Source organism: Eublepharis macularius, chromosome 12 (assembly GCF_028583425.1).
Source record: "Eublepharis macularius isolate TG4126 chromosome 12, MPM_Emac_v1.0, whole genome shotgun sequence".
NCBI lineage: Eukaryota > Metazoa > Chordata > Lepidosauria > Squamata > Eublepharidae > Eublepharis > Eublepharis macularius.
Window position 1 is genome coordinate 49,606,799 of NC_072801.1, and position 25,323 is coordinate 49,632,121.

Genomic DNA, 25,323 nt, shown 5'->3' on the forward strand with positions numbered 1-25,323 from the left:
ACAGAATTTAAGAAACCTTTACTTTCTTTGAATTATGCCTCTCTACTTTTCTAATAATTGGACAGATGTGAAAGCCAAATGGCTTCTGTTCTGACTCTAAAAAATTAATCATCCTTGAAATCTGTAGTTGTAACAGTTTTGTTGAATACATATTGTGTAAGCTAATTCTTGGCATACATTAATTAATATTTGCACTGAAGTTGATATACAGGAAAAAATAGGTAATATCCAATCTCTGATAACAGAAAAGGCCAAAATGATGGACAAAGAGTTAAATCAAAATATACCAACAATTGCTATTTCAATTAAATCAATTGACAAGATTCATATTTAATATAAATATGTACATGTATTTAGACAAGCAGAATTTATTCCAGTTTTAAAGTTTGGATCAGAATATACATCCTGATCCACCAGATTGCAGTTTAAATTGTTATTTTTTGTTTTGTTTTGAAGGTACACCCAATGGCAAAGGAAGAATGGCAAAATCAAACTACTGTTTCTGAATTCATACTCTTGGGATTTGGGGTCCTCTGTAAACTGGAGATTCTTCTTTTTCTGTCATTCTTGGCGATCTATCTGGCCACCATGGTAGGGAACCTCCTCATTATTGTTCTGGTTATAGTAGATCGACACCTTCACACCCCCATGTACTTTTTCCTAGGAAATCTCTCCTTCCTGGAATCCTGCTGCAGTACAACCATTTTGCCTAAGATGTTATCAAACCTGTTGATGGGGGAAAGAAAGATACCATTCAAAGCTTGCTTTGTGCAATATTTCATCTTTGCTTGTTTGGAAGGTTCTGAATGTTACCCCCTCTCAATGATGTCTTATGACAGATATTTAGCTATATGTAAACCACTTCATTATGCAGCTCTTATGAGTGCCAGGTTGAGTTTTCAGTTAACCATTGTTTCTCGGATTAGCGGAGTTTTGGTTAGCACAAGCTTGACTTTGAGAGCATCATGGCTATCCTTCTGTGGGCCTAATGAAATCGACTATTATTTTTGTGACATGGCTCCAATCATCCTTCTCTCCTGCAGTGACACCCATTTAGTAGAGATGGAAGGATTCTTATTTGCCTGTGCATTCACCCTGCCTCCCTTTCTTCTCACTCTGTTATCCTACATTCTTATTATAGTAACTATCCTCAGAATCCCTTCTACCACTGGCAGGAGAAAAGCTTTCTCCACCTGTTCTTCTCACCTCACAGTGGTGGCCCTGTATTATGGAACGCTGATGCTTGTCTACGTGGTGCCCAGGTCCAAGAATCTACACAATGTGAAAAAAGTCTTGTCTCTCTTCTACACAGTTCTGACTCCCATGGTTAACCCTCTCATATGCAGCCTAAGAAACAGAGAAGTGAAACAAGCTGTGCAAACACGTTTCACAAAGGTTATGGACCATACAATGGCATGAGGCTTAATGCTTTGGGAGTAAAATAAGTGATATACCTAACAATGGAAATATGTCTTACTGCTGTCTATATCCCTGTGGGTTTTTAATTTCTGCATATAATGGGTGCTTGCTTTAGAAATGGAGGTGAGATGGCATCATGAACAAATTATCACCTGGGGCTCAAAGCTATTTATTTATTGACACTTTTTAAATTATTTACTGCTATTTATTACACTATTTATTGCTATTTACACACCTTATATTTTGTCTTTCTGTGAGATCAGAACTGCCAAAGCAACTAACAATTAGAAGCAAAGCATTAAAAAGTGCATCATAAATCCAATGCACTTACAGCAACTCACTTTACATGGGGCTGGCCCTTGAAGACTGACCTGAAGCTGCAGTTAGTACAGAATGCTGCAGCCACAGTGTTGACTGCCGTAGGTCCTGTGGACCATAACAGCCCAGTCTTGTTTCAGCTACACTGCCCCCCAGTTTGCTTCTAGGCCCAATTTAAGAATCGTCTTACCCATTCACTCCAGTCATCTTTGGAGACTCTGCTTCAGGTGCCCCTGCCATCGGAGTCCAGATGGGTAGCACTCTTGGGCCTTCCTGGTTGTGGCACTGAAACTTTGGAACTCCCTCCCCAGGGAGATTCGCCTGTCTCTGTCACTGTCTCCATAAGACTTTTCTATTTTGTATGGCATACTACCAGTAATGTCTTATTAGCCTTCCTCCCTATTTTGTGTGCATGTGTTTGTTTGTCTATATGTTATTGTATTTATATACATTTTAAATACTACTTTAATATTATAAATGATTTAATGTCTGATGTTTGCCACCTTAGAGACCCTATCTGTGTAGAAAGAACACATATAAATATTTTAAACAAATCCCATAAAACACAAAGACAACCATTAAAACATAAGGCAGGAAGAGGAGGTGGTCATTGAGGAAATGTCAAAGGAAACTAAGAAGTCTTTATCAGCTGGCAAAAAAGTGATAGGAGATAGACAAATATCCACGGGGAAGGGGTTCCATAATTATTTTACAATGGTCCACCAAGCAAACATCTTGCCAATCTTCCCTGCATTCATGTGTAACACCTGATCATTCAAACATAGTGCTAACAGATATTGATATTTACAACTACAGCTTTCAGGCTGGACATGCTGTGTGAGTTCCCCTGTTTCGAGCATGAGCAGTGAGTGTTTTATGCTTTTTCCCATCCAGGTGGATAGCAGGTTGTCCCACATTTTCTTTCTATCATATATATTAATGACAAGCATCTAGCTGCATGGTTAAATTGATGAAGTGTACAAAGATGTGCGTGGAGAGGAAGATCAAATTACTTTTAGTACCTCCATACATTCAAGATCCTGTTTGCATAGTTGTCTGCATGTATGAATCCAAATATACATAATCTCCCTTCTCCCATTTCCCATTTCCATTCCAAAACAACAGAAGGGTGAGGGGTGCGGGAAGGAAGCCTACATGTGTTGGGTGTACTCACATGTTTTTTGTGGAAAAACAGAACCCTGAATGTGTGGAGGTGAGGTCATGAGATTCTTCTAATTTCATCCTCCAAAATGTCATTGTCCATTTGATGCTGGAAAACTTCGAGTCAGACATGTACACTCAGCCAGACCTATCTCACAGGGTTGTTATGGAGGACAGGAGAACAATGGAAGCTGCCTGATCCCTATCAGGGAGAAAGGCAGCATATGGCATATGTTATAAATACAATTTTGCCTACAGTTTACAAAAAAAAAAAAAAAAAGACTATTGCTCTTGCTGTTGCTTCATCAAGTACTACTGCAGCTCTTGGCAGGAGGCAGAACTGCTCATTCAGTACTCAAACTACTGTTAAATATTGCAAGTGCAGCCATCAGGAGCAGGCTGCTAGTGTCAATGTAAAAGAAGCAGAAGCAGTTTTCCTCCCTTTCTAGAGAAGCTGTTCATGCTAAAAATGCTTTCCTCGTCTATGGTATATGTAAACCCCGTGTCTCTCAGTATTATTCTCTACAGCCATGTGTATAATTTTGTAATTTTGCGTTTGCACTTATACGTATATGTCTATCAATATACAATACTCTTCTTACCTCTGATGAAGCAGGCCCTAGTTCACAAAAACTTCATGTCACAATAAATCTTTAGTAAGTCCATAACTAAGAAATCTATTTCAGTTTACCCTTGTACCTGAACCTTTACCTAGCACAAAAGCAGGGGCAAAATGGATTGTGTAGTGGCGCTGGATGATAAGTACTGTGACCATTAGGGCTGATTTTGCTGACATATTTTTTAAAAAGATTACATCATATGTCATATAACATGAAGCTTGATCTCTACACTTAGTAAAGTAGCATATATAGAGGGATTACCAATAAAATAAAAAAATCACTATCTGAAGTGGTCAAAATGTAATTGAATCTAATTGTGTGTGTGTGTGTGTGTGTGCGCGCGCGCACGTGCGCGGCGGAGATTCTAACTTCTGCTCAACACTGTATAACCACTAAACAGATTAACATACCCTCACAATGCATATAGAGGGTGCGGGAGCATCCTTCTACTACTCTGAAAACTTGGGTTTACTGCTCATGGGGTAAAAAAGGTTTACAGCTATATTAGTATTAAATATTAGTATTAAGTCTATTCTAAATTGCCGAGCAAGTTAGGGATGAGCAGTATTTAAAAGCAGGACTTGAAAGTAAGGGGAGGAGGGCAGAGAAATAAAAGGAGATTCTGAATTGAAGAGACCAAAATGAAGAGGAGACAACTGTGCAAACAAGGAGCAATATTAAGCAGAAGAGAAGGTTGTTTTATTTTGCTACAACACACTAACAACTTTCCATGGGCTGACTCAACTATGGAGCTAGGAAGAACAAAATAAGAGGGGGGAAATGTTCTACTGGAGGCTACTGGAAAAAATGCTCTACTGGAGCAGGCTGCATTCTAACAATTACTATAGCAGCCATTAGCTGGGCAGGCTGAGCTTGCCTTGCTCCAGTGCTGGCTTGATTGATGGCTTTGGCAGGATTAAATAGGCCAGGGTTTGCACAGACTGGCTGCAAACTTTGCAGAAAGGCAGGGCCAACAGATAGCAAAGCTGCTGCTATTTCTTCTCTGATCTTCCCTGCGCCCCTAGTGGCGCAGTGCAGAACTGCATTAGAAATAAGATAAATTGAAATGCCTTCGCTGAATGCGGCGTCGCTAGCTTCAGGGGCCCTCAAGAGCTAATATGAGCACCTGGAATTTTGCCCGACAGTCTCGTCTCCCTCACTCCCTGCTGTTGCCTTGGGGTGGGATGGGGGTGGCCACTCCAAAAATGTCATTTTATTTTCCTTTAGATGGGTCACGGTTACCAATAAACTAGGAGTGTTTTTCTGGTATTGATTACGATGAAAATTGTACTTTCCAGAACGATAACAATATTCCTTATATTTAATGAAAATTCTAATTGTGTCCTTCCCAACTTTCTGATACGGAATTAAACTGATTATTTGTGGATGGTACATCCTTAGTATCTATTACTTTAGCCTTGAGCATTCCAAGTGGTATTACATAACGAAGAGATAATAATGATGATAATCCTAAACTGCTAGAATAAAATGACAGCCATAGATAAAGAGCTGTGTCCCTCATTGTGACCTCCCCTCCACCAACTGCTGAAATTGGTAGAGGTTACTGGTGCTGAGGAAACATCTACTCACTCTCTTCTGAGCAAGTTATTTCCTTATGTGCCTTTTCCTTTCTTCACAAATTACAGTATTCATTATCAGAAATGTCAAGGGACATTATATACATTACAGTGTAGAATATAAATAGCAAATTCTATACACATTATTATTATAGATGGATGTAGGCCTCAGCACGAAGATACAGAGCTCCTCAGATGCCAGAGAAAGGTAAGGTAACCTCTGTCAGGGAATTATCTAAGATATGAGGAAAAAACCAAAACCAAAAGCAGAAGTGAATACTAGGGTAGTAAGTCAAATAATGATTATTTTCATGAGCAATCAAGCATACATTATTCTGTTAAAAGGAGGAAAAAACAGAATCTGCTGTAACTGAAGCTTTTATAAATACAAATGAATGTTTTCACAGTAGCACCAGAAGCATAGTTATACACTTCTAAGTCCGTTGAAGTCAATGAGTTTAGAAGGGTATAAGGCCGTTTAGGATAGCACTGTCTATTAAGCATTTGTAATTCAATTTGGGATCCTTAGAAAGGAAAAAAGTTGCAAGAGCCCCAAATCGGCAATAGTTATTAATTTATTTAATAGTTAATATAGTTAATATAGTTAATATAATAGTTAATAGTTAATAGTTAATATAATAGTTAATAATTTATTTCAATTAACAGTGAAGTCCTAAGAAGAGGGATGCTTAAGATAGCACTGTGGATATACTAAAAAATACTTTTATACCAATATGTAGGATCAAGGCAGTTTGCATAAAACAGTTCAGCCCATACACATGAACATACAATAGTCTTATTTTATTGGGTGTTTATATGCTGCTTTCCTCCCTATTAGGGACTCGTAGTGGTTGACAAAGCAAAACCACAAGGCACACAAAGGAGATCAAGGAAATGAGGCTTCCAAGAGCAGAGCAGGTCTTTTTCTTTCTCTCTCAGCCAACAGATCTTCCTTACACTTCTGGGGTATAATCCAACACACATTATAATTTACAATCAGAAAATATTTTGTCAAGATGACAGCCTAAACCCGACAGTCAAAATCAGTTAAATCAGTTTTAAAAAAAACAAGAAATTAAATTGAAGAAACAACAGAACTGTTTTACATATTCTGCAGAGGAAAAGGAGAGAGAATGCATTTTGAAACTAAACAGAAGCTCTGCAGGCTGACAAGCCAAGGGCCTGCAGGCACCACTTCAGTACTGGGATTCATCACTTGAACTTACAAGCTGACTGGCATTGGGGGTGTGTGACAAGCATATCTCTAGCAAGTTTGGTGTGCTGGCAGGAAGGGGAAGCTGCCATCACTCTGAGCTTTGAATCAGGCTGGGACTGTTGGATAGCCTCCCAGGTAACTGGAACTAAAGGAGGGCAAGAAAAAATGAGCTGCTAAATAATAAACCTTACCTAACCCAACTTGGAGTTTCGAGTTTTTTAGTGTTCAGGAACAAAATTGTTAAGCATTTTGTGCACTCAATAACAATAATGCAACAAAGTTCTTAAGAACCAACTGCTGAAGCTTCTGGGATTGGCTGCAGCATGTCTTCCTGTAGAACAGGTGTCCCCAACCTGCGGCCCACGGGCCACATGCGGCCCCCAAGCTCTTTCTGTGCAGCCCTCCAACCTGCTTATTTGCTGCTATCACCCTGCAATTTTGTTGCATTTTGAGTTAAGCTGTGGCCCTCTTTAGGCACTGGGCACTCTAATGCGGCCCCCATGTGCCAAAAGGTTGGGGGTCCCTGCTGTAGAATGCAAAAGCATCTCAAAATTCAATGTCTAATGTTCTTCTGCCATAGGTGTCTGACCTCCTGTGATGCCATCCAGACAAAGCTATTCTTTAGGGTTCAATAAGTTGCATAGTTATTTGGAAATTAGGTCCTCCAATAAAATGTGGAATAGCTGGAATGTCAGGCCCCATCCCATTTAGGGATATGGTGGTTTTTATACTGTCTTTCTACATCAACATGCATCTGGAATGGAATCTTGCTGTATTGCAGAGGATTTTCAGCCTTACTCTGATATTTACATATCACCACTGGTTCTTACTTTCCCCCTATAATAACGCGCACATACCACTTCCCAAATGAAGATTGACAGTGTCACAACCGTTCAAGCCTAAGCAAGTTATATTCCTGTAAACCCATTTATTTTAATGGATTTAGAAGAGTGTAACTCTGGTCAGGGTTGCACTGACTGTGAGCTGTCTAGTGTGGCTTACTGGCTCATTTGAGGAATCTCTGATAAGTTCTCAAGAGGTTTCCCAGCACATGGTTTGACAATATCTTAATTAAGAGATTAATGCTGTAAATCTGCTTCATTCTTAAACACATACAAGGAAATAAATCCAAAGAGTATCTGAGAAAGCGTCTTCCATGTTAACACAGTTAAGATAGAACTATAGATTTCTATATTTATTCAACTATAGAGATTTCAATCAACTTATTTCTCTCTTCTTCCCCCCTCTTCCTTTTCAAATATTGGAGAAAGATGAGGCTGGGGAAAAAATTCCCTGCAAATTGTGCCAATAAAACTATATGTAATTTTCTGAGATGATTCAATTCCCAATCTACATTTTTTTAAAGACTTTAAAACTGGAGCTGATATATTTAGAAATGTTAGCTAATATATGTTGTTTGAAAATAGAAGGGAAAAAATTAACACAATAGCCAATGGGGAGGGGCTGCACATGGAAATGTAATACTTCCTCAAATACAAGACTAAAACATTAAGTTGTCCTACTAGTAAACCATGTGAGCCAGGACTCTGGAATCCCCTAGTCAAAGCCCTGCCTTGGTTGAGCCATCCAACTAGGTGGTAAAACCACAACATTTTATCAGAGCCTAAATAGATCAGTCCACTAAAATAAATGAGAATTCACAACTGCTGTCAAGCAAAACGCAAGTGCATTCTCTTAGTGCACCGCAAGGAAATTGCCGATCTATTTGACCCCTGATGAAGTGTTGGACATGAAACAAGTTTGATCACATAGCCAGCCACATGTTGGACAGGGGAGATCCTTCGGGTCCTTTCCCCATCTGTGTGGCTCCACCTAAAAATACAAGAAAGAAAATGAACATTTTATTATTTTGAATGGTTGGAATACTTATCTGTCAAATTTTAGTTTACATCTAAGCATCCTTCTTTGTTACAACCACCTGAAAGAAAAAGAAAGGAAGAAAAAAAGATAAGAATATATATTTTGAAATTGTAATATTTGAAGAGACTATTACGTACCTCAATATGCTGCCGGCACTGATATAAACTTGTACCATTGTATTGCGTGTTACTTATTATTTAAAATATTTAATATTTATAAGAATTTATTAGAGCACCAGTCACTTTTGCACTTCTATATATTTGTAAATTATTTATATTTGAGGTACATTATTATTCCTTCCTCCAGTTGTAGTTTTATCACCAAGTTGTTTGGTTTGAATACTGAGGGTGCCTCTTGTATTTCAGCTCTGGATGAGCCATTGAGAATAGCTAAAATGAGAGATAGGGAGGAAATGCAGAAATCACTTTTGATTGAATAACATGGTACAATGGTAGGAGGAGTATGGTGTACAAATTGGTGTTTCCACGATCAGTTGTCACTTATACATGTGCATTATGTATACACATATGTGCATGTGTTTTGAGAACACCTTATTTTATAGTGAAGTCAAAAGACATATCACACTATGCAAGTGTTGGGTCCAGTAGCACCTTAAAGGTCTTCTGCTATTTCCAGCACAGCTACCTGCCTGAAACTGTCCCATCATGTGTGATCAATGTTAAGTACTGTATTCTGTTTCCTTTACACACAGCCGATGGCAAACAGAGACTGGCACAATCAAACAACTGTGGCTGAATTCATCCTCTTGGGATTTGGAGACCTCCCTAAACTTCAGACTCTTCTCTTCTTCTTCTTCTTAATGATGTACTTGGCAACTATGGCTGGCAACCTCCTCATAGTTCTGCTAGTTATATCTGATCAACAGCTTCACACCCCAATGTATTTCTTCCTTGGAAACCTGTCCTTCCTGGAATCCTGCTGTAGCTCAACTATTCTGCCTAAGATGTTGGCTGGACTGCTGACTGGTGATGGAAGCATATCTGTCAAAGCCTGCTTCATGCAGTTTTTCATCTTTACTTGTCTAGGAGGTGCTGAATGCTACCTTCTGTCCATGATGTCTTATGACAGATACTTAGCAATTTGCAAGCCACTCCATTATGCTATTCTTATGAATGGCACATTGAGTTTCCAGTTAGCAGCTGTATCTTGGATCAGTGGAGTACTAGTCGGCACAACCTTGACTTTGAAAATATCATGGTTATCCTTCTGTGGCCCTAATGAAATTGATCACTATTTCTGTGATATTAGTTCTGACATACGATATGTTTCCTGCAGTGACACACATTTTTTTGAGCTATCGGCTCTCATATTTGCCTGTGCATTCACCCTGCCTCCCTTTCTTCTCACCCTATTGTCTTATGTTTTCATCATTGTTTCTGTCCTCAGAATTCCATCCACCACTGGGAGGAGAAAAGCCTTCTCCACTTGTTCATCTCACCTCACAGTGGTTGCCTTGTATTATGGAACACTGATGCTTGTCTATATGGTACCAAGGTCCAAGAACCTAAGAGATGTAAAGAAAGTCTTCTCCCTTTTCTACACAGTGTTGACTCCTCTGGTCAATCCTTTAATATACAGTCTAAGAAACATGGAAGTAAAAGAGGCCATGAGAAGAGGTTGCAAGAGGTTTATACTATATATGACTCCATTCTGAGTGGGTCTTGGACTTTGTTTTTTTCTGTTATGCTGATTTGTACACGCTTGCGTATCCAGGAGTCGGTTCAGCCACAATACATTGTAGGTCAGATACCCATTCTAATATCTTTTTAGTACAGCTTTCCAGTGTATTTGATTTAGAATTTTCTGTCCTGCTTTTCTCTCCTTTGCTGATTCGAAACATCTTCCAAAAAGAAAAAATAATAATTTTAGACAAAGAGAGGGCAAAAAATATACAACACAACTCCCTTTCCTGGTCAGGTCCTTGATCTTTTAGGCTTGCTCTCTCAAGGTCATAGGCTACAAGCAATGGACTAAGATCTGAGAATTAATAGTCTTTTGTTCTTGCCCTTTAAGTCTTATGCTTCTGGCCAGTCTCCAGCTAAATACCTGCAACAGAGGTTATAAAGAAAAGCTCAGCCTAGATCCCATTCAGCTGATACAAAGATATTCCTAAACTTGCTTCCGTGCAACCCCTTGCTTCCTTGCACTTTAAAAATCTGACTGAGGGCCAAGCTACACATGACGAATGACACTTGAATGGCAAGTGTATTTCTCCCTGTTCACTTGCCCTCCACTCAATCCACTTGCCGTTCAAGTGTCATTCGTCATGTGTAGCTTGGCCCTGAGTCAAATTTACATATGAATTTCAGCTCAGTAGCTTCCCATTGGATTCTGTTTTTGAAATGTTTTTGTTGAACTATGGTGATCCTCTGGATCTATGAGTCTAGATGGGTGGCAGTCCTAGAAAGGGCCTTCTTGTTTGTGGCACCAAAACCTTGGAACTCCCCCACCCCCCAGGGAGAGTTGCCTTTCACCCTCTGTCATTGTATTCCGCAAGACTTTTCTGTTTTGTTTGGCATACCACCAGTAATTTCTTATTAGCCCTCCTTCCTGTCTTCCGTGTGTGTGTCTATGCAATTTTAATAAGTGATTTAATGTCTGATGTTTGTCATCTTAGGGATTCTATTTGAGTAGAAAGGAAGCATATAAATGCTTTTAAAAAATCCCATAAAATACAGACAGCCATTGAAACATAAGACAGGAATGGGGGTGGGGTCACTGAGGGAATGGCAAAGGAAACTTAGAAGTCTTTATCAGCTGGCAAAAAGACAGTGATAGAAGGAGATAGACAAATATCCATGTGGAAGGGGTTGCATAATTATTGTAAAATGGTCTCACCAAGCAACATCTCACCAATCCTCTCTTCCCATGTGTAACACCTGATCATTCAAACATAGTGCTACCAGACACTGATATTTACAACTCCAGCTTTCAGGCTGGACATGCCATGTAAGTCCCCTGTTTTACACTCTTATCCATCCAAGTGGATAGTAGGTTGTCCCACAACACACAGAAATTTCCTTTCTATCATATACTTTAAAGACAACCACCTAGCTTCATGGTTGTGTTCATGATGCGGTCAGCTGTGCATGGAGAGGAAGATCAAGTCACTTTTGGTACCTCCATACATTCAAGATCCTGTTTGCATATTTGCCTACTTATATGAATCCAATTATACATCATCTCCCTTCTCTCCTGTGGTGCGGAATGATAAGAGCCCCGTGGCATACAGTGGTAAGCTGCAGTACTGCTCTGCTCTGCTCTGCTCACTGGCGGAAGCCTGGTTCAGGTAGCCAGCTCAAGGTTGACTCAGCATTCCATCCTTCCAACGTCGGTAAAATGAGTACCCACTTTCCTGGGGGTAAAGTGTAGATGACTAGGGAAGGCAATGGCAAACCCCCCCTAAAAAATCTTACAAGAAAACGTTGTGATACGATGTCCCCCCATGGGTCAGTAAGGACTCGGTGCTTGCACAGGGGACTACCCTTTATCTTTTACCCTTATCCCATTTCCATTTCCATTCCATAAGGAGGGGAGGAGGAAGCCTACATTTATTGGGTGTACTCACACGTCTCTGTGAAAAAAAAGAACCCTGGACGTGTGGAGGTGAGGGCATGAGAGTCCAATCTCAACCTCCAAAATTGCATTGCCGATTTAATGTACTTGTGAAACGCTGAGCTATTTTGTTAGCGTCCCAATGGTTTACAGCAAACATAATAAGGAATAGGGCCAGTACTTTGAGAATTACACCAAAAATGCTGCTTGAAAAGGAGGGCATTGATGGTCTGCAGGGACCTGTTTCACATGCAGAAACCACCTTCGTGCCCCCCCTTCTCTCTTCAAATTTCTCTTTGATTGAAAAGGAATTGATTAGAAACTGACTTCAAATACTTCAGTGCACAAAAAAAGGATGATTGCTCTTGCTGTTGCTTCATCAGGTACTGCTGCAACTTTTGGCAGGAGGCAGAACTTTTCATTCAGTATTCAAACTACTGTTAAATATTGCAAGTGCAGCCATCAGGGGCAGGCCTCTAGTGTCAATATAAAAGAAGCAGAAGCAGTTTCCTCCCTTTTCAAACAAGCTCTTTCTGCTAAAAACGCCCTCCTCATCTACACTGTATGTACACCACATGTCTCTCAATATTGCCACCTATGTGCTGTGTTCCAGCTGGGCTCTGACAAATGATACACAGACACTTCCGTTTCATTGGAATGGCCACAACTTTATTGATTACTGCCATATTGGAGCATTAGCCAGGCATATGGTCAGCGGATCCTTTGGCATTGAAAGGCCCTTTGCTGTTTGATGCATAATACCTCAGCCCAATGCTGGCTCTGTCAGATGGCAAGTGGTGTTCTGCCACCAGCACTACTGGCCAGCCCTTACCCCCTTTTTCCACAGGGGTGAGCTGCCTCAATGCCCTGCTCACCCCTTAAGGATCCAGCCCAATTCCTCAAAAACCCCAAACCCTTAAAGTTGTAACAGGCCCACTGGCCACCCTGGTTGAGCAATGGGTGGGCAGGAAAGTGTCCTGCTCCTGCCAATGCACCTCTGGAATGGTGCCAACCACTTGTCCCTCTTGGAAGAGGTTTCCTGCTGCTCCTCCTTTTCTGTCACTGGACCATGTCTCCACCTCAGCCTAGCCCTTGGTAGCTACACAGCCCACAGTGAGTCTGCAAGCTTCTTTTACTCTCTACAGCCATGTGTATAATTTTGTAATGTTATATTTGCACTTACACATATATGTCTACCCAGGGCTTTTTTTCTGAGAAAAGAGGTGGTGGAACTGAGTGGGTTGCCCTCAGAGAAAATGGTCACATGGCTGGTGGCCCCACCCCCTGATCTCCAAACAGAGGGGAGTTTAGATTGATCAATCTAAACTCTCCTCTGTCTGGAGATCAGGGGGCAGGGCCACCAGCCATGTGACCATTTTCAAGAGGTTCCAGAACTCCGTTCCCCTGCATTCCCCCTGAATAAAAGCCCTGTGTCTACCAATATGCATGTATTTACCTCTGATGAAGTCAGCCCTAGTTAACAAAAACTTCATGTCACAATAAATCTTTAGTAAGTCTGTAACTAAGAAATTTATTTCAGTGTACCCTTGTACCTGAACCTTTACCTAGCATAAAAGCAGGGGCAAATGAAAAGATGAATAATGAACATGATACTTTTGCCCTTCCCAATTTTCCAATATAGAATTAACTTGATGATTTGTGGAGGGTATACCCCGATTATCTATCACACTGTGTTGACTTTAGCCTTGGGCATTGCAAGTGGAATGCATAACAGAAATAGTGATGATAATCCTAAACTGCTAGAATAAAATGACAGACAAGCATTAAGCAGATTTGGAACATGAAATGAATCAGGGCTTGGACCCTCTTTATGACACCCCTCCCCCTCCACTACTGAAAGTAAGAGCGGTTATTGATGCTGAGGAAATATGGCCTTGCTGTCTTCTGAGCATCTTATTCCGTATGTGCCTTTTTGTTTCTTCACAAATTAGAGTATCCATTATCAGAAATGTCAAGGGACGTTTTATACATTAGAGTGTAGAATATAAATAGCAAATTCTTTATACATCATTATTATGAATAAATGTAGACCTCAGCACTGAAGAAACAGAGCTCTTCAGAAAAAGTCAAAGAGAGGTAAGAAACCTCTGTCAGGGAATTGTCTAATATATGTGGGGAAAACACAAAACCCAAAACTAGAAGTGAGTGCAAGAGTTCAGCATGTAATGGTTCTTTTTATGGACAATCACCATACCTTATTCTATTAAAAACAGGAGCAGATTCTGCATAATTGAACCTCTTATAAAAACAAATGAATATTTTTACAGTGGCACCAGAAGAATATATATAAACTTCTAAGTCCATTGAAGTTAATGAGTTTAGAAGGGTATAACTCTGTTTAGGATAGCACTATCTAATAAGTATTTGCAATTTGTGATCCTCATCTTCGAAAGGAAAAAAAAGTTGGTGTTCCTTTCCTACAATGCAGGACATCCTAATCTCCAATAGTTATTATTTATTAAAATTAACAGTGTAGTCCTAAGCAGAGTTACTCCAGTCCAAGTCAATTGAAATAAATGGTGAATGTATTAAAAATGCTTTTATACCACCTTTCCTCCCAACAATATGTGGGATCAAGGCAGTTGGCATAAAACATTTCAGCCCATACACACAAACATACGATAGTGTTTTTTTGTTTTTTTTGGATAAGTGTTTATATGCTGCTTTTCTCCCCAACAGGGACCCATTGTGGTTTACAAGGCAAAATTACAATGCACACCGAGGAGATCAAGGACAGGAGGCTTCCAACAACAGGGCAGGTCTATACTTTCTCTCAGTCTATAGTTTTTCCTCCCACTTCTGGGGTATGATCCAACACGTGTGATAATTTACAATTGGAAAATCTTTTGTCAAGTTGGCAGTCAACAACCAAGAGTCAAACTCAGTTAAAACGAATTGATTATTTTTTGTTTTAAAAGGTTAAATTAAAGGAACAACAACTGATTTATACATTCTGCAGACGAAAGGGAGAGAGGATTCATTTTGAAACTTCCAGAGACGCTTAGTAGGCTGACCAGCCTGGGGAAACCATCTCAGTGCTGGGCATCATCACCTGAATTTACATGCTGAGTGGCATTGGGGAGTGCAACAACTATATCTCAGGCAGATTTGGTGTGCAGGCAGGAAGGGGCAGCTGCCATCGCTCTGAGCTTTGAGCCAGGCTGGGACTATTGGATGGCCTCCTAGGGAACCAGAAGGAGCTGCTGTCAATCTATGGAATGCTAAATAATAAACCTGACCTAAGACAACTTGGAGTTTGAGTTTTTTTCAGGTCCAGGAACAAAACTGTTAAGCATTTTGTGCACTCAGTAATAATACAACAAGGTTTTTAAGAGGCATCTGCTGAAGCATCCAGGATTGGCTGCAGCACGGCTTCCAGGATAATGCAAAAGGGTCTTAAAATTCAATGTCTTGTGTTCTTCTGCCATAGGTGTCTGACCTCGTGTGGTGCCATCCAGACAAAGCTATTCTTTAGGGTTGGATAAGTTGCATAGCTATTTGAAAATTAGGTACTCTGACAAAATGTGGAATAACTTGACAAACTGGAATGTTGGTCCCATCTCATTTAGGAATGTGGTGGTTTTTATACTGTCTTTCTGCATCAGCATGCATCTGAGATGGAATCCTGGTGTATTGCAGAGGAAATTCAGGCTTACTCTGATATGCTCATTCAACTGGTTTCCACTTCCCCTCTATAATAGTGCACACATACCACTTCCCAGGTGAAGATTGACAGTGTCAGACATGGTGCACAACAGTTCAAGCCTAAGCAAGTTATATTCCTGTAAGACCATTGACTTTAATGGATTTAGAAGAGTGTAATTCTAGTCAAGGTTGCACTGACTGTGAGTTGTCTAGTTTTGCTGATCAGCTCTTTTGAGGAATCTATGATAAGTTCTCAAGGGGTTTCCCAGCACATGGTCTGAAAATATCTTAATTAAGTGCTTAATGCTGTAAATCTGTTGCATTCCTAAACATATATATGGAAATAAATCCAAAGAGTATCTGTGAAAGTGTCTTCTATGTTAACACAGGATAGGACTATAGATTTCTATATTTATTCAACTATATAAAGAGATTTCAATCAACTTTTTCTTCTTCCCCCTTTTCCTTTTCAAATAATTGGAGAAACGAGACTGGAAAAAAATTCCCTGCAAATTGTACCAGAAACCCTATATTGATACTTAGCATGCAACTTACTGAAAGATATTCAATCCCCAATATACATTATTTAGTTTTTGTAAAGCCTTTAATATTGGAGTGAATATATTTAGAAATGTTAGATAATGTAAGTAGTTTGAAAATAGAAGAAAAAATCTAACACGATATCCAATGTGGTGATTAGGCCATTTTACCTGGACTTTATTACGGGGAGGGGCTGCACATGGAAATGCATACTTCCTCAAATACCAGACTAAAACCATCAGTCATCCTCCCTGTCAACTATGTGAGCCAGATCCCTGGACTCCTCCAGCCAAAACCCTACCCTAGTTGAACCATTGACGATAGCTAAGATAAGAGATAGGGGGAAAATGCACAAATGAATTCATTTTTGATTGAATAACATGGTACAATGGTAGGAGTATAGTGTATAGATTGGTGATTCCACAGTCAATTGTCACTTATACATGTGTATTATGCATACATGTATGTGCTTGTGTTTTGAGAGTCTCATCTTGTTTTAAAATGCAGTCAAAAGACATATCCCATCATGCAAGATTTGGGCTCAGTAACACCTCAAAGACCCTTAAGGTGCTATTGGACCTGAATGCTCCTCTTCTGCTACAGACCAACACAGCTCCTCTTCTGCTACAGACCTGTAACTATCCCATCATGCATAATCATTATTAAGTACTGTATTCTGTTTCCTTTACACACAGCCAATGGCAAACAGAGACTGGCACAATCAAACAACTGTGGCTGAATTCATCCTCTTGGGATTTGGAGACCTCCCTAAACTTCAGACTCTTCTCTTCTTGCTCTTCTTAATGATGTATTTGGCAACTATGGCTGGCAACCTCCTCATAGTTCTGCTAGTTATATCTGATCAACAGCTTCACACCCCAATGTATTTCTTCCTTGGAAACCTGTCCTTCCTGGAATCCTGCTGTAGCTCAACTATCCTGCCTAAGATGTTGGCTGGACTGCTGACTGGTGATGGAAGCATATCTGTCAAAGCCTGCTTCATACAGTTTTTCATCTTTTCTTGTCTAGGAGGTGCTGAATGCTACCTTCTGTCCATGATGTCTTATGACAGGTACTTAGCAATCTGCAAGCCACTCCATTATGCTATTCTTATGAATGGCACATTGAGTTTCCAGTTAGCAGCTGTATCTTGGATCAGTGGAGTACTAGTCGGCACAACCTTGACTTTGAAAATATCATGGTTATCCTTCTGTGGCCCTAATGAAATTGATCACTATTTCTGTGATATTAGTTCTGACATACGATATGTTTCCTGCAGTGACACACATTTTTTTGAGCTATCGGCTCTCATATTTGCCTGTGCATTCACCCTGCCTCCCTTTCTTCTCACCCTGTTGTCTTATATTTTCATCATCGTTTCTGTCCTCAGAATTCCATCCACCACTGGGAGGAGAAAAGCTTTCTCCACTTGTTCATCTCACCTCACAGTGGTGGCCATGTATTATGGAACACTAATGCTTGTCTATATGGTACCAAGATCCAAGAACTTAAGAGTTGTAAAGAAAGTCTTCTCCCTTTTCTACACAGTGTTGACTCCTCTGGTTAATCCCTTAATATACAGTCTAAGAAACATGGAAGTAAAGGAGGCCATGAGAAGGGGTTGCAAGAGGTTTATAATATATATGACACCATAATATTTGCTCCACCCCACTGGGATTTTGGAGTCATTGAAATCCTAGGGAATGTATTGAATTGTCTGTTGCTGCTTCCTGTATCTATGTGGTTATTTTTTCTTGTGTGTAATAGTAGTGTGTAGTAAATTATCTCCAGGATGATGACTTTATTTTCAATAACAGGCTTATACATGTCAATTTTAAAAATCTGATTATATTTTAAGACCCCTATTCTGACCTGCTTTTGGACCTTATTGTCGAAGGCTTTCACGGCCGGAGAACGATGGTTGTTGTGGGTTTTCCGGGCTGTATTGCCGTGGTCTTGGCATTGTAGTTCCTGACGTTTCGCCTGCAGCTGTTGCTGGCATCCTCAGAGGTGTAGCACCAAAAGACAGAGATCTCTCAGTGTCACAGTGTGGAAAAGGAGGTTCTTTTGCATATGGATTGGTGCTTGATGTGCTAATCTTCTCTGCAGGGCTATTGTCGAGTATTGAGTATTTTGGGTATTTCAAACACCAGGCTAACAAAACACTCAATACCAGACAATAGCCCTGCAGAGAAGATTAGCACATCAAGCACCAATCCATATGCAAAAGAACCTCCTCAGGATACAGTGAAGCCTCCCGCCATTAGCATTCCACACCCTAGGAAACTCTTACAGGATGACTCAGCTCAACCCCACCCCTCCTGAGTAGATATAAATGACCTGCCAACATCTTTTCCACACTGTGACACTGAGAGATCTCTGTCTTTTGGTGCTACATCTCTGAAGATGCCAGCCACAGCTGCTGGCGAAACGTCAGGAACTACAATGCCAAGATCACAGCAATACAGCCCGGAAAACCCACAACAACCATTTTGGACCTTATTTTTTTCTGTTATGCTTATTTGTAGACACTCACATATGCAGGAGTTGATTCAGCCACAATACTTTGTGGCTCAGATACCCGTTCTCATATCTTTTTAGCATAGCTTTCACATTTATTTAATTTAGAATTTTCTCTACTGCTTTTTTCTCCTTTGAGGATTCAAAGCATGTTCCAAAAAGAAAAAAATATATAATTTAGACAAAAAGGAAAAAAACACACACAACAGAACTCCCACTCCTGGCCTGGTCCTAGATCTGTTAGGCCTGGTCTTTCAAGATCATAGGCTACAAGAAATAGACTATCTTTAAACCAGGGGCTCTTCAATGGAATGATATGATGGAGTTGATATACAACTGATGCTGGATAATCTCTCTGAAAAATCAGATTCACATGTTGCAAGAGATAATAAATCCTGAATTACTTATCGATGCATGACTAGTATCCATAGCTCAGATGACATTCTATCAAGTAGCTGGTACATCATGTGTGGATTCTCTAGGAGAAAAGAATAATCTTGCTAAAGTTTACCATGCTAGATTTTTATAATGCACTATATGTGGAGCTGCCTTTCAAAAGCATTCCAAAACATTTTGGAGTATGGTGGAGTAATTGTTAACAAGCTCTCACAGTAGAATAAATCACAGACTCACAAAGATCCACCAACTTGCAGGCTTCTTTTCCTGGATACAATCTAAAGTGCTGGTAATGGCCTTTAGAGTCCAAAATAATCTTGGATCAGAGTACCTGTAAAATCACCTTGATTTATAACCAGCCAGCCTTTTCACTCAGTCTCTCCATGCCCCTCCTTATTACAGCCCCTGCCCCACATGTGTTTTTTTGATGCTGTTCTCAAGATCTCCAGAATAACATTTTTGATGGTCAAAGGGGGCTCTATCTTCCCTTTTTCACAAGTGGAAAAGATGACTGGATCCAACCATCAAAGGTCTTTGTCATGATGTGCTGATCATCAAAAATTTGGCAGGTGTCCATCAAACAGAAGACCTTTTCTGTGGCTGCACTACAAATATGTTACTTCATGCTCAATAATGTTTAACTGGTGCCACATTTGTCATCATATAGGTGCTGGGCAAAATCTTTTTTACATGTGCCTTTGCTCTTAAGTGTGTGTGTGTATCCCCCCCCCCACACACACACAAATTTGCACATCTTATTAGTATTGTTTTAACTGTTGTTTTATTACTGCTGATTTTTATAGTTCTTTTATATATTGTTTTAATATATATTTGATGTACTGTAAGCTGCCTTAAATGGCCCATTGTGCCAGAAAAGTGGTTTATATATATATATTTTAAAAAAACAAATTAATATATTCAATGTTCTTGGAAGGGTTTATCTCAGAGAACTGGGATTAAAAACAAACTCACCTTGAGCAAGGTCATTTTGTATCTACATATAATGAGAGAAGATATCATATTTCCTTCCTTCAGGTGTCCCTCCAGTTGTGCAAGCTGCCCAATCAACAGTTCTATAGATTAATCTATAAAAAGAGTCACTTTTTTTTGGATTGACACCTTGGCTCAAAAAACAGAAGCCTTAGGAATGAGCAGAGAGAGGTGAGACAGTTTCTGTGAGGGTAAATATTTAAGGGATAGGGAAAAGGGGGAGGAAAGGAAGAGTGAGTGTTGCAAATCCATCAGTCATGGAATAGCTGCCTTTAGCAATGATCATAAGAAACAGAAATAGATCCAATTGGTAAAGGAAGAGAGCTTTGAAAAACTTACTAAGGAATTACTAAACTCTTACAGGATGACTCAGCTCAACCCCACCCCTCCTGAGTAGATACAAATGACCTACATCTTTTCCACACTGTGACACTGAGAGATCTCTGTCTTTTGGTGCTACACCTCTGAAGATGCCAGCCACAGCTGCTGGCGAAACGTCAGGAACTACAATGCCAAGACCATGGCAATACAGCCCGGAAAACCAACAACAACCATTACTAAGGAATTCATCAGTTGGAAATATTGTCTTATTGCACCTGTTTATTTCAGTGATCAAATAGACATTTCAAAAGGGGAGATCTGCCCTTCCCACCCCCCAGGCTAGCATTCAAGATATCTAGTTTTTGGTATTTTGGAAATGCCCTCTTCCTCTTTTTCCCAAATTATGATTGGATGAAAAGATTTCATAGTGAGGGCTTTGGTTTTGGGTAGTATGCAAAGGGGCAGATCTACTATGAAACTAATGAAGCTTAAGCTTCAGGGCCCCTAATCCTGGAGGGGTCTTGAAGCAACTTTTTTTTAAATGAGTGGACTTCTCAACATTGTGCTGCGTAATATATATTATCATAGATACAAGCATTCATTTATTGAACCATCTCTGTTGAGTTACAGCAATTCTGCAAATGTTCACATCATGCTCATATTGTCAGATAATATTTAAGAAGATAGTATGTTGCGCAGTTCTGTTGAAACAACTTCCTTGCATATATAGTTTCCATTGGACCTGCAAGACAGAGATGTTCCACCAGGCATATGGTTACTGAAGAGAGCAGGCTGTCCAAATTGTCCCTGCCATCCTCCTGTCATGGGGGGCGGGGGCGGGGAGAGCGTTCCCCAACTCTGTATCCATCTATAACTGGCCACCCTGCCCACGGGTTTGTTTAGGCTGAATGAGTAGTGCAATATGTGCACAGCTGTCTTATATACTGTATAGCTAATTGCTGATTTGATATTTAAGCTGCAAGTTTTATTATTGTATATTTTATTATTGTATGTTTTAGACTGCTATGATCTGCTCTGAGCCCTCTTATGGGGAGAGTGGAATACAAACTGAATTAATTAAATAAATTAAATAAATAAATAGTTTGGTCCAAAACTTGTTTCCAAGCTACTAAAGTGCATTGTTTGATATATGTTCATTTATTTTTATAGAGTTTCTTCTGATTTTTAAGGCTGGTCTAAAAGATGTATCCTACCCCATGCTACAATATATTAAAGCGATTCTTTTGTTTTCTCGAGATGCAGCCAATGGCAAACAGTAAAAAGCAAAATCAAGCAGTACTCTCTGAATTCATCCTTGGGATGTAGAGATCCTCCAAAACTGCAGATCTGTTTGTACTATTTTGGAGATACTTCCAAAATCTTGTTTTTAAACATTGGGATAAAATGGCAGGGACTGGACATGTCATATTGAATTAGTTGTTGTTGGCTATTCCCTTCTCTTTTGGGGGAAAAAAAGCCATCTCATATGACTCCCCCTCTTCCATCTTTGACCAACAGAAACATTGGTTGGATATTAACGCTGTTTCCAAATTAAGGTAATTCCCATGCATATCAGATCCAGAGAAAATGTTTCTGGTAATGAAATTTACCAATGAGTCTGTCACTTGTACTAGTTAAGTTCATTGGTGAAGGAGTTGTTTGATGGTTTCACAGTCCATCTAGATCATTGTTCTGCATGCAACTTGCTAAATTATTTCCCCCCTATGTTTCCTTATCAGATTTACATAAGGATTGTGCTCGTTTTCTTCTTTTCTCCCCATCCCCTTTTGTTGCATGTGTAATGAATTGTTCTTTTATATTGCTTTATATTTTATATTCTTATATCTCTGCTAATGATAATGAGGATGTCTTTAGCAGAATAGTGAAAAAAGAAATTTGACTTAATACACTTGTTGGCAAGTGCCTTAAATAGTATGAATTGGCTTTAAATCCATTTCCTAGCACTCAGCTCAAGTGGCTTATACACTCTACCATTAAAAAAAATCAATTTACTCCAGTGTCTTAACAATGTTATACCATATTAATAAGATATACAGACTGTAGCTTATAGCCTAACAACACAAGCAATCATAGGCTGAGACTGTCATGTAGAAAAAGTAAAACAATGGGAGATTTGGAACAGACAAAAGGTGGGCTGGAAAAAGGTTATGCATCACTTCCTTCTTGTTGCCCCCAGACTCTCCCTCTTTCTGCTAGTAAAACAGGGAGCCACTGTTGCTTATCCAACTATGCAGTTCTGAAAACTCAATTGCACTTTTTTTTTTTTTTTAGTAAGTAGTAGAGATGGGCACGTTGTTCGTTGCCATCCACGGACAGGGACTCACAAACACGAGTATGACCTGTTCATGAACATGTTCGTGGTTGGATGTTTGTGGGGGCCAGCAAGCTCTCCTCCAGCCATCATCCAAGTTTGGTCAAGATCCCTACTGCACCACTCCCAGAAACCTGTCCTGAGCAGGCACCAGGAAAGGTACCAATAATAAATAATAGCTTGGCCTCAGAGCCTGGCAGCAGCCCTGGAACCTGAAGGGGTAGATCCCTATCCCACTACACACAAAGAAAATTCAAGCTCCAATGCACTCTATCAAAATGCCAACAGCAGCTGTCTCTCCACTGTCTGCAAAGTCAGAGCTGAGATCTCCCCTCTCCCCTGGTCTTTGCTCCCTTCTTGTAACAAATTTGGAGCTCCAGATTTGAAAGGAAGACCTGCCTATCAAGCTAAATTGGGCTTAGATTGTGGTTTCCAGGGCAACAGCAGGAGTTGCCACCTATGCTGACGGCGGGGAGGGGGAGCGCGGAATAACAAGACCAGAACCAGTGTTGGAGTAAAAACAGGCCACAACTTTATTAGCATAACAATAGCAGCATTGGCGCAGCATGAGGGGCAGATCCCAGGAATCCTCGGCTGGCCCGCCTGCCAGCCAGAACCCACCCCCCTCAGCCATGCTGAAGGGGGGACCCAACGAGCGGCATACGGGGGAGTCACCTGGGTGTGCACTCCTGAGTGGCCTCCCCTGCCACCTGGGAGTGAGCTTTCCTGACCGCCCCCGAGCCGGGCAGGCCCTTCCATAGCTCACCCCCAAGATCCCTTATGGGGATCCCCTTAGAGGGCCTGGGTGCGCAGGCCCTGGCCCCCCGAACGAGATCTGCCCCGATGCTCACCGCATCCACTGTTGTGACGAAGGAGCAAAAGAAGCCAGAGAAACAGGGAGAGGAAGGTGGGTGTTCAAACTCCACCATCGACTGAAGCGGGGCGGAGCCGGCCACGGGGTTATATAGGGAGGGGCCGGACCAGAGGGAAGACTGCAGTCCGGCCCCGGGCCCCGCCCCCCCAGCCAACCCCGGCCACCCCGATTGGACGGCCGGGGTTTGAATCCATTGGCTGGGGGTCGCCCCGGGCCGCTGGGAAGCCCCGCAACATGGCGACCGCCGCGCTTCGCCCTCCCCTGCGCCGGCAGCAACCTGGGCCCAGGTAAGTCTGAGCCCGACGATTGCCACGTATGCTGACGGCGGGGAGGGGGAGCGCAGAATAACAAGACCAGAACCAGTGTTGGAGTAAAAACAGGCCACAACTTTATTAGCATAACAATAGGAGAATTGGCGCAGCATGAGGGGCAGATCCCAGGAACCCTCGGCTGGCCCGCGTGCCAGCCGGAACCCACCCCCCTCAGCCATGCTGAAGGGGGGACCCAAGGAGCGGCATACGGGGGAGTCACCTGGGTGTGCACCCCTGAGTGGCCTCCCCTGCCACCTGGGAGTGAGCTTTCCTGACCGCCCCCGAGCCGGGCAGGCCCTTCCATAGCTCACCCCCAAGATCCCTTATGGGGATCCCCTTAGAGGGCCTGGGCGCGCAGGCCCTGGCCCCCCCGAACGAGATCTGCCCCGATGCTCACCGCCACAGGACCCCCCCTCGGGGCTCCCTGCCAACGCTCCTATGCGGAGCCAAGATAACAGGCCATCCCTGATGTCTTGCAGCCAGATATCCTGACCCCAACTAGAGAGGTGGACCCCGTCGGGGCGAAAAAGAGGGTCCAAGCAATGTGAAATGTCCGGGTGACTGACAAAGAGGGCCCCTTGTTCCGTGACGAACCTCTCAATGGCTCGGGCCAGCCTCTGCCTGATGCCGTCCACCTTCCTGGGGCAGCGTGCCCCCCGCCACACCTGCCTCTGCAGGAGGTCTGACCAGAGAAAGGCCGTCTGCGGGAAGAGCCTGAACAACTGGCCCAAGTCAGCGCACAGTGATCGCTTCAATTCCGGGCACTCGTGCTCGCCGATGTCATTCCCGCCGAGCTGGATCACGATGGCGTCTGGTGGGCCCTGGAGCTGGGCCTGGCGTGTCAGCATGGGAATGAGGGCATCCCACCACATGCCCCGAATCCCCATCCAGCGGATCCGGAGCCGGTCGTCCAAACCCAGGAGTTGACCCCAGCTGGAGGCCGCCGCGTATTTTCCCGCCCAGTGGACGATGCTGTGGCCACACAACCATGCGATCTTCCCCCTGCCTGGGCAGAGCAACACACAATCATTAGCGAGGGGTCGCCCCGTGGGGGCGGATATAGGAACGAAACGCGCTGGAGCGCCAGCGGCCGATGGCCTGTATGGCCGGCGCTGGGAGCCCCAACCCTGCGGCCACAGTGGCGGCCCCGATACGAAAGGAGTGAGTGCCAAACTGCATGGGGGGGAAACCCGCATGACGCAGGCACGCCCTCAGGACCGAAGCAAACTGGTAACGGGTGAGGAGCGAACGGTCCGCGTGCAGGAAGAGGGGGCCGGGGCAGGGCGGGCGTCTGGACAGATATGCCCTGATGGCCCGTACCGGGCACAGGCGCCTGCCCTTGGCTGCCCAAAGCATGACGGAAGCCCCACGACCCCGCTGGTCAGTCTTAGAACGCCGCAGGAGAATAGTCACCCTGCGGGGGGAGCAAGAGACGTCAGAGACGGCCAAGGCCTGCCCCGACGTGTCGGAATGGGAAGCCGCGGCCACCTCACTGACGCGGAAGGCACTGAAAAAGGTGAGCAGGAAGGCGGCGCGGAAAAGGCGCACCTCAGGCGCGGACCAGCAGAGGTGGGGGAGTGCATGAAGCACCTGCTCCAAAATGGC

At 42.2% G+C, this 25,323-nt stretch overlaps 3 protein-coding genes across 3 annotated transcripts; all 3 read left to right on the top strand.

Annotated features, from left to right (window-relative positions):
* The first annotated feature begins 588 nt into the window (after positions 1–588).
* LOC129339147 (olfactory receptor 10A7-like) lies at positions 589–1,419 on the top strand. The gene has a single exon (XM_054993751.1). The coding sequence runs from the start codon at positions 589–591 to the stop codon at positions 1,417–1,419; it is 831 nt and encodes a 276-aa protein (XP_054849726.1).
* A 7,611-nt stretch (positions 1,420–9,030) lies between these two features.
* LOC129339148 (olfactory receptor 11L1-like) lies at positions 9,031–9,867 on the top strand. Its single transcript, XM_054993752.1, has one exon. It carries the CDS (start codon positions 9,031–9,033, stop codon positions 9,865–9,867), a length of 837 nt encoding a protein of 278 aa, XP_054849727.1.
* A 6,928-nt stretch (positions 9,868–16,795) lies between these two features.
* LOC129339150 (olfactory receptor 11A1-like) lies at positions 16,796–17,629 on the top strand. Its single transcript, XM_054993753.1, has one exon. The coding sequence runs from the start codon at positions 16,796–16,798 to the stop codon at positions 17,627–17,629; it is 834 nt and encodes a 277-aa protein (XP_054849728.1).
* The last annotated feature ends 7,694 nt before the right edge of the window (positions 17,630–25,323 follow it).